General features: G+C 36.6%; 2 protein-coding genes across 2 annotated transcripts; one reads left to right on the plus strand and one right to left on the minus strand.

Moving 5' to 3' along the window:
- Window positions 1–315: 315 nt before the first annotated feature.
- LOC107764860 (uncharacterized) lies at window positions 316–1,353 on the minus strand. Its single transcript, XM_016583445.2, has 2 exons — window positions 1,210–1,353; window positions 316–684 (listed from the first exon to the last, which is right to left on the minus strand). Exons 1-2 carry the CDS (start codon window positions 1,351–1,353, stop codon window positions 316–318), a joined length of 513 nt encoding a protein of 170 aa, XP_016438931.2.
- A 13,908-nt stretch (window positions 1,354–15,261) lies between these two features.
- Window positions 15,262–17,656, plus strand: LOC107764861 (uncharacterized). Its single transcript, XM_016583446.1, has 2 exons — window positions 15,262–15,708; window positions 17,104–17,656. The coding sequence occupies exons 1-2, from the start codon at window positions 15,356–15,358 to the stop codon at window positions 17,642–17,644; spliced, it is 894 nt and encodes a 297-aa protein (XP_016438932.1). The 5' UTR covers window positions 15,262–15,355; the 3' UTR covers window positions 17,645–17,656.
- Window positions 17,657–17,896: the final 240 nt, after the last annotated feature.

Below are 17,896 nucleotides of genomic sequence, written 5' to 3' on the forward strand. Positions count from 1 at the left end.
TATAGCTGAGTATATAGTTGTATTCAGATGTATTGTGGTTGGTTATGTATATACAACTCATCCACTGTCTATAATAGATTGTCTAAGTATCTGTTGAAAGGTTGTATTCGAATGTATTCAACACAATACTACAACTAACTATATCCAGAATCTATTCACGAAAAGGTTCAAAATGTATTATTTCACAATTTCATCGGAAGTAATGACAAATCGTTAGAGCACTAATACATGTCAGAGTGTTAACTAAATCCTACGTGGAGCAATTTTACACGTTCGCTTATTATGTCCTCCCTGCCCACATATGCTACATGAATGTTAATTTTTCGGCTGCAGCAATTCACTGAAAGGTTTATCGCGCTTCTTCTTTGGCCTTCCAGGAGGTCTTTTCCATTTGGGTGGCAATACAACTTCCTCTGCAACATGTGCTGGTATATTCCATTCATTTCTGTCCGGTAGCGAGTACACAGGCACATCGTATGTCATTACAATAGAATTTGGTTTGTAATAGTTAGAGCAATAATCTTCTGGTATTAGAAACTTGCTCTTCAATACAGCCCAAACATGTGGGCATGGTAACTCATCAATTTGGAACCTCCCGCAAACGCATTTTTTCTCTAACATGCAGACGGTGTAATTCCCCCATTCATCAGTAACCGTATATAAGTATTCAGTCGATGATACCATCTACATTTAAACATAGACCTATAAGTTTTGCGCACATATAAACAAATAAATTAATTTATATACCATAGAATAGACGTATTAAATATACAACAGTATGAATTAAATAAAATATGTATTGAACACAAACATATTTCTGTATGTATAATGCAGAATTATTAAGTTAAATAATTCATCATAAATGTATAATGCATAATTATTTCACTTAAACAAATGAATTTTTATATGTATAATGCAGAATTATTCAGTTAAATACAACTGAAATGTTTGAATACAGAAGAATACATCATTTATGTAGACCGACATACTATAAACTATAATTACGTCTTAGCTTATAAATACATTATTATACATCTAAAATCTGGTTAACTTTAGGCAGCTGAAAAGAAACAAAAACATTATAAGACTTTGCATGATAATACAATTGAATACATTTATCTAAAAAAGGTATAAATTATTTCAGAAAATATTAAGCTATCTAAAGAAAGAACTAAATATATGATACAATGACATTAAAATAAAACTTACAGTCATGTGTGTAGACATTGCCTCATTCAAAGTCAGCATCTCCTGGTATTTTTTTTCCAAGCGTTGTGTAAATCTGTGCAGCTTCTTTGCGGTTACTGTAATTTCAACGTCCAAACAGCTTCCTAACTTCTTCGAGGAAGTCATGTATTGGCAATTCCCTTGCTGACACTAGTGCGACATTGATTTACTCAGCAATATTTGACGTCATGGTCCATCCCCTGTTAACAGGTGCATACAACCTAGCCCACTTTTCGTATCCAGCTAACTCCAAGTATTCTTTCACCCTAATATCTACCTTCTCCACCTTCTCCATCAAACAGTCAAATTCAGCTTGTGTGTATGTTTTTGCCATCGAGAAGTATATCTCGCTCAACTTTGCATGGCTCTTTTTGAATTTCTTATATACGTTGTTCCATAGATGCCATACACATGCAAAATGCGGTACATCTGGATACACTCTCGATACAGATTTAATGATACTCTCATTTCTACCTGAAACGATGCACATGTTTTCCCTGTCACCGTATGCTATCTTGAATTGCTCAAAGAACCACGTCCAAGCAGCATCGTTCTTTGAATCAATAACACCATATGCTATTGGCAATATATGTCCTGTAAAGGCAATTGCATACATATTTTTAAAATATGTATTTCAATCTTTACAATATTAACAAAATTTATTATAATTCACGTACTGTCACAACCCCAACCCCGGTCATGATGGCGCCCAACACACTGCTAGGCAAGCCCGACCATTTAACAACATTATACCAAATTCTTATTCAGATTATAGATAAATATCACATAAAATTTACTAAGTCATTACATTCAAGTGTATAATTAATAATAAAATCTGCGGAAGTTCAATTAAAATACCACACCATAGCCCAACAGAATCCGGTGTCACGAATATGAGCCTCTAATACAAAATATCTACCTATTACAAGTCTGTCTAGGAAAAATACGGAATAAAAGATAGAGATAGAGGGGAGATATCAAGGCTGCGAACGCCATGCAGCTACCTCAATACTCCCGGATACTTCCTGCTCAGCTAAACAATTCCTCACTTAGCCTGTGGTGTACCTGGATCTGCACGCAAGGTGCAGAGAGTAATGTGAGTACTCCGACCCAGTGAGTAATAAACATAAATAAAGGTTGAGAATAAGAAATCATGGAAAAATACAAAGTAAACTATAACTGGCAGTTTAGAATAACAAATAGTGAAACAACAAGTCAATTAAGTCAGAGTACCAAATACTGAGACATGTATAACAGATAAAAACAAATGCATGAGTGCAATGCAATGCATATGATGGTATACTCTAGTACCCACTGGGCTCAGAAATGTCCAGTCTCACAAACCGATTAGCCAAGGTTTGAACATCAACTGCAAAGGGCCTCTCCCCAACTGGAATGTACGCCAAACTACCTATACTGACTGCCTTTCGGCTTAAGGCATCTGTCACTACATTGGCCTTTCCCGGATGATACAAAATAGTGATGTCATAATCTTTTAGCAACTCAAGCCACCTCCGCTGCCTCAAATTAAGGTCTTTCTGCTTAAACAAATACTGAAGACTGCGATGATCAGTGAATACCTCGCAAGATATGCCATATAAATAGTGCCTTCAAATCTTCAAGGCATGAACTATAGCAGCCAACTCTAAGTCATGAACAGGGTAGTTCTTCTCATGGGGCTTTAACTGACGAGAAGCATAAGCAATAACTCTACGCTCCTACATCAACACACAGCCAATCCCAACTCTCGAAGCATCACAATATACAGTATATGAACCTGTAGTTGATGGTAAAACCAATACTGGAGTTGTGGTCAAAACTGTCTTGAGCTTCTGAAATCTCTCCTTACACTTGTCTGACCATAAAAATGGAGCACCTTTCTGAGTCAACTTGGTCAAGGGCGACGCAATGGATGAAAACCCCTGAACAAACCGGCGATAATAGCCTGCTAATCCGAGAAAACTATGGATCTCTGCGGCTAAGGACGGTCTAGACCAACTCTGCACTGCTTCTATCTTCTTTGGATCAACCTGAATACCCTTGCTGGACACTATGTGTCCCAAGAATGCCACAGAACTTAGCCAAAATTCACAATTGGAGAATTTTGCATAAAGCTTCTCCTCCCTCAATCTCTGCAATACCACACGCAAATGCTTGACGTGCTCCTCCTGGCTACGCGAGTACACCAGAATGTCATCAATAAATACAATAACAAAAGAATCTAGATAAGGCCGAAATATACTGTTCATCAAATGTATGAACGCTGCTGGGGCATTGGTCAGCCCGAAAGACATGACTAGAAACTCATAGTGACCATATCTAGTCTTGAAAGCTGTCTTAAGAATATCCGAGTCCCTAATTTTTAACTGGTGATAGCCCGAACGGAGATCAATTTTTGAAAACACACTCGCTCCCTGAAGCGGATCAAATAAGTCATCAATGCGAGGTAAAGGATACTTGTTCTTCACTGTTACCTTATTTAACTGCCTGTAGTCAATGCACATTCTCATTGTGCCATCTTTCTTCTTCACAAACAGAACTGGCGCACCCCACGGTGACACACTAGGCCGAATGAACCCCTTGTCTAGGAGCTCCTGAAGCTGCTCCTTCAATTCTTTCAACTCTGCTGGTGCCATACGATATGGCGAAATAGAAATGGGCTGGGTGCCCGACACCAAGTCAATGCCAAAATCGATATTCCCTATCCGGCGGTATGCCCGGCAGGTCTGCAGGAAATACATCAGGAAAATCCCTCACAACTAGGATAGAATCAATACTAGGAGTCTCAGCTCCAACATCTAGCACAAAAGCTAGATACGATAGACAACCCTTCCCAACCATACGCTGGGATTTCAAGAGGGAAATTACTCTGCTAGGAACATAATCAGTCATACCATGCCACTCGATCCTCGGAACACCCGGAATAGCCAAAGTAGCTGTCTTAGCATGACAGTCTAGAATAGCATGACACAGATATAGCCAATCCATCCATATAATAACATCAAAATCTACCATGCTCAACAACAATAAATCAACTCGGGTCTCCAGACCCCCAATAGTCACAATACAAGACCGATACACATGGTCTACAATAATGGTATCACCCACCGGGGTAGATACGTGCACGAGTAAAGCAAGACACCCTCGGGTCGTACCCAAATGATGAGCAAAATATGAGGACACATAAGAAGAGGTGGAACCGGGATCGAATAATACAAAGGCATTTCTGTGGCAGACTGGAACAATTCCTATAATGACATCATCTGAAGCAATATCATCTGTCCTTCCTGGAATAACATAAAAACGGCCCGGCCACCGCCTGATCGACTTTAAATCTCCGTAAGCCATAACTGACTTACCAACACACCTCAAACTGGAACCAATATAGCACATAACCGTGCAATCAACTTAATTAATAGCAAACTCCCCAACTTGGCTCAAAGCCATAGATCAAAACGCACTCAATAATTCACAACACATATACTCTATTGTTGTCGTAATACCATAGTGAGATTAAACTCACTCCTTCATAAGCTTGTAGAAACACGAATCATCTGGAATTTTAACTCTTCTGCAATTCTTGCATTCACTCACACAACAGTTAAGCCCACTCTTTAGGCGGCCCAATTTAGATTTCAATGCATATTCTTCACTTGTAAATGAGATCTTCTAATAGACAACATAAGGATCACACCACCTTAGAACACTCCTCAGGAGATAACCCACCTGCTTCACCTCCAATTAACATTTTTGTATACCTTCCACGGTCATACACATTACACAATCACTTAATCTTCCTGAGTCTAAACTCACACTGTAACATGAAATTTACTTCACTCCAAATAGGAGACATGAAAAGATTCTCCACGCGCCCATAGCTCGGGGCTACACATCTAATCACAATGAAAATCAAACACTTAATAGTTCATCTATCATCCTACCGCCCTTCCTCGTCACTTCTAAGTCATATAGATACGCCTCGCAGTACTAACATACTCATCACATAGCCACAACTATCATTTCCACTAACAGGGACACTACCAAACATATAAGTTCAAAAACACTTGTTCACACAATCAGCACCTCGGCGCTCCCGCCATAGGCAAAGATCCAACCTCAAGTCCTCTAGACTGGCCCACCATAAATTCACAGAAGTAACACCTCACCCCTCAATCGGGGAATCACAAGCCATCGAGGCACATCTGATACTGAGCGCCCATGCGCGCATACAAATGCGTGGAAGGAATTTCAAAAGTTTTTTTTCAAGATGAATCAAGGACGCACGATAAGAATTCAAGAATGTGAAGTTTTTCTAAAGGTTCTGCAGCCTCTCGAGGATAAATACAGACGTCTCCGTACCGATCCGCGAGACTCTACTAAACCGTCTTATGACTCGCGAGACCAAGTAACCTAGGCTCTGGTACCAACTTGTCACAACCCCAACCCCAGTCATGATGGAGCCCAACACACTGCTAGGCAAGCCCGACCATTCAACAACATTATCCCAAATTCTTATTCAGATTATAGATAAATATCACATAGAATTTACTAAGTCATTACATTCAAGTGTATAATTAATAATAAAATCTGCGGAAGTTCAATTAAAATACCACACCTTAGCCTAACAGAATCCGGTGTCACGAATATGAGCCTCTAATGCAGAATATCCACCTATTACAAGTTTTTCTAGGAAAAATACGGAATAAAAGATAGAGATAGAGGGGAGAGATCAAGGCTGCGAATGCCATGCAGCTACCTCAATACTCCCGAATACTGCCTGCTCAGCTAAACAATTCCTTACTTAGCCTGTGGTGTACCTGGATCTGCACGCAAGGTGCAGGGAGTAATGTGAGTACTCCGACCCAGTGAGTAATAAACATAAATAAAGGCTGAGAATAAGAAATCATGGAAAAATACAAAGTAAACTATAACTGGCAGTTTAGAACAACAAATAGTGAAGCAACAAGTCAATTAAGTCAGAGTACCAAATACTAAGACAGGTATAACAGATAAAAACAAATGCATGATTGCAATGCAATGCATATGATGGTACACTCTAGTACCCAATACGGTGTGCAGCCCGAGCCATCCATTTATTTATCATCGACGGCGCTCACTAGGGGTGTGTACAGACTCCGGAGGGGATCCTACAGCCCAAGCGCAATATCAAGCCATCTCGTGGCATCAAATCTAGACCCTCGACCTCATATCAATCTCAGTATAATCACCCAGGCTCTCAGCCTCAATATCAATGTAATCAACCAGGCTCTCAGCCACGATATCAGTATAACACTGCTGCGACGCGCAGCCCGATCCATGCTCAGTCCAGAAATCATCATAAGCCCCTTGGGCATTTGTAAAACAGTAGTTCTCAGCCCGAAATATCATTTAGAAATATCATTTAAGTTTTCAAATCTTAGAAAGATGGCTGAGTTTGCAAAATAATATTTAAAACCTTGGACTGAGGTCAAATGATATGCAAAATATGCGAAAGCAGTGATATCAATCCCTGAAGGATTCAAATAATTGTCAAGAAGCCCAAATGTAACAATTAAATCCAAGTAAGGATGATTCTCAATTTAGTTCAAGTAGAAAATACGGTAAAAACATCTCTCAGGACGGACCAAGTCACAATCCCCAATGGTGCTCTACCCCACGCCCGTTATCCGGCGTGCAAGTCACCTCAATATAGCGTTACAATGTGAAATTCCGGGGTTTCAAACCCTCAGGACATCACTTACATCAATTACTCACCTCAAGACGGTCAAAGTCTAGCTCGCTATGCCCTTGCCTCTCAAATTACCCTCCTTGTGCGACAAATCTGCCCAAAATTACAACGAATATGTCGCATTATGCTAAAGAGACAATACCCAATCGAAAGCAATCGAAAAGCACCAAAAATCTCGAAATTAGCAAAACCCGAGCCCCGGGACCACTTCTCGAAACTCAAAATTTTTTACATCAACTGGTTCCTTATCTCCCAACGAGTTCAACCATACCAATTTTACCAAAATCCGACATCAACTCGACCCTCAAATCTTCAAATTAAACCAAGAAGATTTTCAAGATTTTACCAACTAAAATCATAAATTAAATGTTAAAACCAACGATGGATTCGAGTAATCTAACCAAAAATTGAGTTAAGAACACTTACCTTGATATTTTTCTTGAAAATCTCTCGAAAAATCGCCTTAACCGAGCTCCCCCAACTCTATTTTTGTCAAAAATGGCCAAAAACTTCGTTTTATAACATTTTTCCGATTCGGGCACCACAGGTGGCGCCGGGCGCTGCCTGTGGCGCTGGTTCCAGTAGCCAAAATAAATCCTGGCGCCATGGATGGCGCCCCGCGCTACTCTGGGCGTTGGCGATGGGAAATTATTTTTCCCCGACACGAAAATGGGCATAACTCTCTCATGCGATGTCCGAATTGGATGATTCTTTTTGCTATGGCTCTGAAATTTCGATACGGATCTAATGCTTCAATGAAAACTGAATTTGGAGCTCATTTGCATAATGTGATACCACTTACTCTTGAAGAACGACATCAAAACATTCTTGAAATGCCCAAGTTAAACTCCAATAACCATCCAAACTCCACCCGAGGCCCTTGGGACCTCAATCAAATATATCAACAAGTCCTAAAATATCATGTGGACTTACTCAGAGTTTCAAATCATGCCAAGCAACGTCGAAACTACAATTCACACCTCAATTCGGACTTATGAGTTTTAAACTTTTTCTTTTACAAAGCGCATGCCGAAACATATAAAATGAATCCGGAATGACTTCAAATTTTTCACACAAATCCCAAATAACATAACGAAGCTACAACAACTCTCAAAATTCCATTCCGATCCCCGGATCAAAATCTCACCTATCAACCGGAAATCGCCAAAATACCAACTTCACCAATTCAAGCCTAATTCTACACCGGACCTCCAAAACCAATTCTAATCACACTCCTAAGTCACAAATCACCTCCCGAAGCTAACTGAACCATCGGAACTCACATCCGAGCCCTCTAACTCATAAGTCAACGTCCAGTTGACTTTTTCAACTTAAGCCTTCTTAAAAGAGACTAAGTGTCTCAATTCCTTTCAAAACCTTTCCGAATCAACTCGTTCACACCCAACACTGATAATTAAGAATAAAGAAATAGGAAATGGGGAAAAAGGGGCGGTAACTCACGAGACGACGGGTCAGATCGTCACACGTACTCACCTGCACCATCCAACGTGCTGGCCGAGACGAATGTCCCGGTCTAGTAAGATTTTAGGTGACTTCCATCCACAACCACAATGGGTCTACAATGATCAAACCCCTTTATAAAGGCATACAAAGATATATACACATACATGAACTCATTTTTGGGCGATTTTACCATTCTAATGTGCGAATCTGGATATGTCTTATCCATTGTATATAAGTATCCTGGTAATTTTTTGTATGAATCACCGGTTCACCTCTCAAAAAATTCATTGCCTTCTCTTTAGCCCGCCACGCTAACATGTAGCTAACATCTACACCTAAATATGATTTCACATCATCAATTATATCCTTTGGGGTGTATTTCCTCTTATGATTAGTAAGCTTGGGCCTAATCATACCACCTATAAGGCTGCTACTTGCTTGTCGCTGCTCATACACCTTGTCCTTCAACGGACATGTATGCTTATCAATGAACTCTCTCACTTTGAATAGTTCTGATTTGTTAATTCTCGAAGCCTTAAACCTCCATTCACAATCTTCTGACATACATAATAATGCATAGCTACAAAGAATTTATCATTATACATATGATTAGCATAAATGCTTAAAAAATCACTCATATACACATGAATACAAATACGACTATAGTTATTTGTGCAAATAATACAACTGAATACACTTATATTTATATGCACACATTTGTATACAACTAGTAAACCAAAGAGGAAAACAATGAGAGCCACTGTAATAAGTTTATACAATTAAAATACACAAGAATACATGTATTTGAAGACCATAAAAAAATAGTTAACCACATCAGTGAAGATCAATTGTATTACAAATATACATAAACATATCAACATATAACTTACAACTCTAACCATAAATACAAAATACGACAAAAATAAAGAATAATAAAATACACTCAAACCTGACAGAATTAGACCTACCAACCTGGAATTAAAACCTTTGAGATATAGCATAATGCTCCATCACCTCTTTAAATGTAGCCTTATTCTTATATACTTGTCCAACCATAATCTCCCTTTGATTAGTTTTTGAAATTATCAAATCCTTGTCCAGTTCGAACACCCCAATTGTTTGTCCTAAATTGACAAAATCTAAAGCAAGTGTAGCATCTTGTGACGACCCGGCTGGTCGTCTTAAGAATTAACGCCCCAATCCCCTATTAAATTCTTTTCCCAAGTTTAATTATGCTATTTTGATTTGCCGGAATGTTCGGTTTTACGTTTCGGAGAGTTCTGGGACACTTAGTCCCTAAATGAGAGCTTAAGTGTTGGAAAGTTGACCGTAGTCGGAACAGTGTGAAGACAACCTCAAAATGGAATCTGATGGTTTTGTTAGCTCCGTTAGGTGATTTTGGACTTAGGGGTGTGTTCGGATTGTGTTTTGGAGGTCCGTATCTAATTTAGGCTTGAAATGTCGAAAGTTGAATTCTTGAAGTTTCCGGTCTGATAGTGAGATTTTGATCCGAGGTTTGGAATTAAATTCTGGAAGTTGGAGTGGCTCCGTAGTGTTGAATGTGATGTGTGTGCAAAATTTCAGGTCATTCAGACGAGGTTTGATAGACTTTTTGATTGAAAGCGTATTTTGAGAAATTTGGAGTTCTTAGGCTTAAATCCATGGTTAATTCGAGGTTTCGATATTTTTTTTTAAGTATTTTAAGGATTGGTACAAGTTTGGATAGTGGTTTGTGACTTGTTGTTGTCTTTGGTTGAGGTCCTGGGGTCCCCGAGGTGAATTCGGATGGTTGACGGAAGGATTTGGAGTTTGAAGTTTGTTGAAACAGCTGGTCTTCTGTCATAACCGCACCAGCGGTTTGGGTTCCGCAGGTGTGGAGCTGCAGAAGTGGCGGAGCCATCGCAGAAGAGGATCTGGGGAGGGTCTTCAGGTTTCGCAGATGCGGAAGGAATACCACAGAAGCGGTGGCACATCTACGAAAGGGTAACCACAGATGCAGTTTCTGGTCTTTAAGTGAAAGTCGCAGGTGCGACCTTTGGTCCACAAAAGCGGGACCGAGTCGTAGATTCGAAAATCACTGGGCAGAACATATAAATAGTTGCTTTCGCGAATTTGAGTAATTCTTTCACCATTTTCATCCGGGTTTGAAGCTTTTAAGAGAGATTTTTGAGGAAAACAAAGGGGAATCACTTGGAGGCAACATCCTTGACTTCATAACTCATTTTTATGTGATTAAGGACCTAATTAGTAGTGAAAAATTTGGAAAAAATGGGTAATTATGGCTTGAATTTAAGAGACCTTTAACTGAGGATTTGAGGGGATATTTGGACTCCGATTCAGTGTTCTTGTTATATATAGACTCATGAGAGTACGAGATTTCTGAAAATATAAATTTTACCCAATTCCGAGACATGGGCCCGAGGGGCATTTTGGTCATTTTACCTAATTTCGCATTTTAGCTTAGAATTTAATTGTAGAATCAGTTACTTGAAGTGTTATTTACATTATGAAATTGAATTGAATAGATTTGTACCATTTGGAGTCGAGTACTCGTGGCAAGAGCGTGGTTTCAAATTGATTTTGAGCCGGTTCGAGGTAAGTGACTTGCCTAACCTTGTGTGGGGGACCTTCCCCTTAGGATTGATATATTTGGTAATTGAAATTCCTTGTACGCGAGGTGACGAGTGCGTACTTGTGCTAATTGTTGGAAATCCGGTTTTCTTTAAGTAATTACTAGTATGTTTCCTTTTATGTTTCTATTATTTGCACTGTTAAGCCTGTTGTTAGCTTAGGAAAACATGTCTGAGTAACTTAATTGCTTTATTTGTTCAACCTTCCTTACTTGAATTCTGTGCAGCATGCTAGACTAGAATCACTTGTTGTCTTAATACGAAGTCTTGCCATTTCTGTATATTTTCCTATTGCTGATGTGTATTTATTTTGGGACTACGGATGTGGGATTCCAGTAGCTCCCCCTTGTCTAGTTATTTTGGGACTATGGATGTGGGATTCCGGTAGCTCCCCCTTATTTGTTTATTTTGGGACTACGGATGTGGGATTCCGGTAGATCCCCCTGCACAGTTATATGGAACTACGGGAATGCACCCGGTAGATTCCCCAAGTACTGGATATTTACATTTGGGACTACGGAATGGGATTCCGGTAGGTCCCCGCGCACTATGAGTTAGACTACGGGACGTGATCCCGGGAGATCCACAGGATATATACATATGGGACTACAGGACGGTATCCTGGGAGATCCCCGATTGTTACTATCGGTACTGAGCTGTGTTTCCTTTCCATGTTTACCTTGTTTCTGTATAGTTGTTGTTGTTGTTCTGTACATCCAGTGTTATTTTACTGCCGCACTTATTTATATTGTTCTGTCCTATACTGTTGATCTTTATATTTTGTTTAACCTCAGTATGGCTCTGACCTTCCTCGTCACTACCCAACCGAGGTTAGGCTTGACACATACTGAGTACCATTGTGGTGTACTCATGCCCCTTCCGCGCATGTTTTTCATGTGCAGATCTAGGTACCGCTACTCAGGCCTACCATCCTTGAGGGAAGCGACTGATCTAGAGACTTCGAGGACATTTGCCGCGTCCGCAGATCGAGAAGTCTCTTTCTATTCTAGCTGTTAAACATTGCCCTTCTGTATTTTCTTTCTTGTTAGATATTCTGGAGTTAGACTGTTAGATATTCCAAAGGCTTGTGTTTCCGTGAGTTTTCGGGTTTTGGGATAGTGTATTTGGTTTGAGAATGTTATGTTGTATATGCCGAGCGACATTATAACTATTGTTTCCATTCAGTTATTTTGGTTTTGATTATTTCTTCCGCAAGTTTCATTTATGTTCTGCATTTGTTAGGCTTACTTAGTCGTAGAGACTAGGTGCCGTCACGACAGTTCACGGAGGGCAAACTGGGGTCGTGACACATCTGTATCGGAATCATACCTTTGAACTGCTTCGTCTATTTGCACAATGTCGCCTTAAATTAAACTACCTCCGGATACAAGTTCTTTTTCAATCGTTGTTATCCACAAAGGATACATCTCGAGTTCTCTGTTCTCTTTTTTCAACTCTACATACACCCTGTAATCCATATCATTGTATATTTCCATTGGCGTGCCAATTTTCTTCTACCTTGTATTGAATTTTAATGGACTTTGAGCTTAAATATATGCCCAGTTGATTAGAGATTGACGCAACCAAATCATTATACGACACATACTCCTTTATCAGTATTCCCTCAATTAAATAATCGACGTAATTGCTCTTACTGTTCCACTTGCCAGAATGCCGCAACAATACTGTTAAACTTGCCATATGTATACACTTGTATCAATCGCAATTTTTGTTGTTGAAAAGATAACTGGGTACGCACTGGAACTACAAAAAAAAAGGGAGGACTTAAAATCCAGATGTTGCTCTGCTTTAGGTTATTTTTTTCGATTGAAAAACTTTCGTGAATGGAGGAATACTGATTTATGGTGCAATAGTTTGTGTTAGTTGAGTTATATTAGGAGAATATCAGGTAAATTGATTTCTTTTTCATTTTAAACCAGTTGAAAAGTCCATATTTTACGCTAAAAACGTTACTGTATTTTTGAATACGCCTCGTAAATATAATTAAATACATCTGAAGATTAGCTGGACTTCCTTGATTCACGCCTATTTTTGCTACTGTATTCATGAATACATTAGGTTACATACATCAAATACATCTTATAACCACGTAAAAGGTATCTATAAAACGTAATATATCAAATGGTATCTATAGATGACTAATTACTACTAAAAGATAGTGCTTTATGAAAATTTCTCTAAACCATATCTATAAATTATACTCCCTCCATCCCAATTTATGTGTCACTAGTTGACTGAATATGCAGTTTAAGAAATAAATAAATATTTTTAAAATTTGTGGTCCAAAATAACAATTAGATATTTGTGTTATAAAATCAACTCAATAAGGATAAAAGAGGAATCTTAAAGTTAAATTACTTTTATAAATATAAAAATATAATATTCTTTTTTGGACAAACTAAACAGGAAAGAACGCCACATAAATTAGAATAAAGGGAATACAATAAAACGATTTTACAATCTTTTTATTTTCAGTGTTGTCCCAAGATCTTAGCATAGTAGTTGATGTATCGAAATATAATGGAGAAATTTTGAAATAGAGTAAAAGTAAAGGGAAAGACGAAATTAAACTAAAAGTAAAGCAAGAAAGCCGCAGCAACTTCTTTTGCCCCTTCCATCAAGAGTTGTGGTGCTATACAATTTATTCCTCTATCTTTAACTATCTATTTCGAATCATGAAAATAATTTTTTTTGAATAGAAAATACTTTCTCTTTAGTAGGCTTGCGGGTGCGAATCCAAATTAGCTGATGCTTCGAAATAGGTATAAAACATCAGGTTGAGAAATCAAAAATAACTCTTTTGCTCCCTTTAGAAGCCTTAGGGGCGGTTTCACCTTGTGACCTACGAGTTCATCTATCCTGGTAATTTTTGTTCAAATAGTGTAAATGTGTTCGAAAAATCACTAAATATTTATAAATATTTGAATGTGAACCCAGTTACTATTGAACATTTACTTGACATCGTTACAGAAACCCATAAACATTAAATCATGGATCTACTTTTGTTTGCATTACAAAATGAGGCGAATGACATAGAGCCATACATTCTCTTACCAGTAGGCCTAGAGAGGACATTCCCAAGTAATAATGAACATATATGATTTAATGCAGATTTTAGAATCACAAGATTTCCATGAAAAACATTCAATACAATTCACCAGGAAAAGAACACATAATGCAGTACATCACAAAATCATTAACTAGCCTTGGTCCTATATATTCAATATCACCTAACCAAATACCCCTTCACCATTCATAAAGCAAATTTAAAAGTATTAAATTTTAAATTTGATTTTTGTGATCTGATAGTGTATATTATTTTTATTTGATCAAGTTAAGTTACCTGCAATAAGAGGTACACATAATTGGTTATAACAAAACATCACCTAGTAAACTATGAAACATGATAAATCGCCTGTAATAACATGTGATTTAACACTCAATAACGTAAAAATTCTTTATAATATTAGTGTATATATATATAATTTAAACTCTGTAAACTTGCCCAACGATATTCCTCTTAAATATATTAATATTATCTCCATCAAACCTTACAATTTGCCGACTAGACATAAGTAGCGGTGGTTGTGTGCCATTGTCACATATAAAACTAGTGTCCATTGAGAATTTGAGATTTATGGTGTCATCTTCTTTGGAAAACGACAAAACCATACCTAATATGTGTAGTGGTTCAATTCCATTCAAAATTTTAAAAAGATCCATTCAAATTTAATCTAGCATTTGGACATATATTTGGTTAAAATTTAAAAAAAATGGTTTTTATTTTTAAAAAAAAAATAATAATTTGAGAAAGTTGAAGTTGTATTTGGACATATATTTTATTTCAAAAAAAAGTTAAAATTTTGTGAGTAGAAGGAAAAATTTCACCCAAAAACTGTCCTAAACCAGTTTTTGAGAACTTAAAAAAAATAAATTCAAAAACTAAATATACTCCCTGAACAAAACAATGTTTTCAATCTTTTTTGAAAAAAAAAGTACCCAAAATTTATGGCGAAATGGGAGATAAATATTCCATCCAATTAATCCATGCAATATACCCAAGTGGGTAACGCAAAAAATCTCAACTCTTGGTCTCCGCAATAATCATTTGAAAAGGAGATTAAAGACTTAAAGAGGACCAGACTCTGATTAAAAAAAAGAGGCTATTTTTATAACCCCAATAATTGTCAATACTAGTCTTGACTAGCAAACAAGAGAAGTTCTGACGTACTCCATATATTATTGAAAATTCTGATTCTCCTCTTTTTGTATATTTACTTACAAAATGTGGCTGAACTCTAGTTCTTTATACAATGATGAGAGAGTTCTTCTTGAAGAAAAAGAAGAAGACGCATTATCATTACGCGATCTGCCAAAAAATGAAGAGAACCAAACAAAAAAACAATCTCCTAGAGGAAGCTTAACACAAGAAGAGTTTGATTTCTGCTCGTGCGTTGGTTCTTTGTTGAAAGATTCAGAAATGTGTAATGCTGATGAAGTTTTTTTCCAAGGTCAAATGTTGCCTCTACAATGTTTGCCAAGTGATAGCCATAGTAATGTTTTCAGGGGAGGAGCTACATGTAATGAACGAGGTTTAATTGAATCCTCCTCCTCGACAAGTTTTTCTCAGCAAATAAGGTAACAATAATCTTATGCTCCCTCTAGTCCTTCTTAAATGTCGTTTAGGGTCCGTTTGAAAGCCACCAAGGTAATTGAAATTTGTGTAATTACTAGGGTAGTAATTACACCGCCTAGTAATTACACGGTTGTCTAGTTATGATGATCTATTTGTTTATTATAGTATAATTACAAATTTACTGTTTGGTTGCACAAATGTAATTACATAGTTAGATCAAATTTTAAATGAAATAATTATCAAAACTTAAAATAATAAATATATGCCTATAAATTTTTATAAGTATAAATGATATTATATTTAGTATTTAAGATGCATATTTTTTCGTGAATATACATTTATTAGTAATCATATATTTAATAACAAATATCATAAAAATATATATATCATATATTTATAACTAATATTGTAAAAATAATTTATATATATTTTTTAAATTAATAATATTTAATTTAGATACTTGCAAAAACTAAAAATATACGTTTTGTAAGAACATCATGGAATTCATGTTTGATAAAATAAATTAATATTCATAAATATAGTGTTATAACTTTATTCAAATATTTGACAAAACTAAACTATCAATTCTAACTAAAAAATAAAGTACATACAATGTGAGCCAATATTACTAAAACAAGTAAATTGGAACCATGAATATAACATAATTTAAATTTTAGTACCTTCCACTACAACTTAAGATTAGGAAACATAATAAGTTTATAATCACATTCAACAATGAAATTCCACTTTAATTGCATCACTCATTATATGCCAAGTTTGTTAATGATTCATTTTTCTAATATTAGGATGTGTAGTTTAAAAAAGTAGAATAATAAATAAATAAAGAATAAAATATAAGCAATTACATAGAATCACAAGAAGTAAAGGTAGATAAATAAAAGATAAATAATGTACAAAGAAAAATATATTTGAAAAAATTCAAAATAAATTAAAAAGTAAAATAAAATTAAAACATTAAAGTAATAAAAATAAAGAGTTATACAGAAAATATATTAAAATAAAATAAAAAGGAAAGAAATTAAAAAGCAGCCTTGTAATTACACAGTGTAATTACCACCAATTCTCACCTCCCTTTGAGAATTAAAGAGTGTAATTATACCCCTCTAATTATACCCAATTTTATACTGACCAAGTAATTATTTGGCCAAACAAATATGTCAAACTGTGTAATTACACCCAATTTCCATTTTCAAGGTGTCTTTCCAAACATGATCTTAAGGTTTTGGAGAGTTCATTTAGAAAACTATTTAATAGCTTTAATTACGAGAATTATTTGATTAAATTACATTTTATCTATCCTCATGATGAGTAATGATATATGGAGCAAGGGTAGATTTAAAAAAAAAAAAAATTAATGTCTTCTTGTTTTCCTACAGCGCACTTGGAATTCGAAACCAGTTTCGTTCTCAACTAAGCCCGACAACCCAGGTTCAATTTTCAAAGATCACACACAGAAACATCAACAGGTCTAACCCAAAGCCGAAAATGTGGAGTCATTTTCGTGTTGGGTTGGTGAAAACACCAGAAATTGCACTAGAAGATCTTAAAATTCGTCGCAACAAGGATTTCGCAAGTCAAAATAGCACGAGTAGTAGCAGCAGCAATAGCAGTTCGAGCAATGACAATAGAAAGAGGATTATATTAAGCAAGAAAAAGAAGCAGAGGAAAAGGGCATTTCCCGGAAGTTGCAAATGTTCAGTGAATTCAGTTGAAATAGTTCCTTCTAAAGTTGTTACCATAAACAGAGTCAGCACCACTGTGAATTTGAAAGAGGAAATGAATGACCATAATATTGAAGATAATTATAAGGATGTTACAGAGATGAAGGAGAACAAAAAGAAACAAATCGGGACACGTCATCGAACGTTTGAATGGCTAAAGCTGCTTTCACTTGAATGTCCAGCAGATGAAACATAGAGATTTTAAACATTAGTATCACGCATGCTCACGTAACTGATGAAGTTGGTGCCATATGATTAGGAGACCACGAGTTCGACCCGTAAAAATAGCATCTTGCAGAAATGGAGAATAAGACTGCGTATAATAAACCCTTGCAGTCCGGTTCTTCCTTGGACATAGCGAGAGCTAATTAGTGCGTCAGGCTGTTTTTTTTTTTTTTTTTTTTTTTTTTTATCATGCATGCTTGAACTTTCGGTTCAGTTTACTGTT

The sequence above is a fragment of the Nicotiana tabacum genome, chromosome 21 (genome assembly GCF_000715075.1).
Source record: "Nicotiana tabacum cultivar K326 chromosome 21, ASM71507v2, whole genome shotgun sequence".
Classification (NCBI taxonomy): domain Eukaryota; kingdom Viridiplantae; phylum Streptophyta; class Magnoliopsida; order Solanales; family Solanaceae; genus Nicotiana; species Nicotiana tabacum.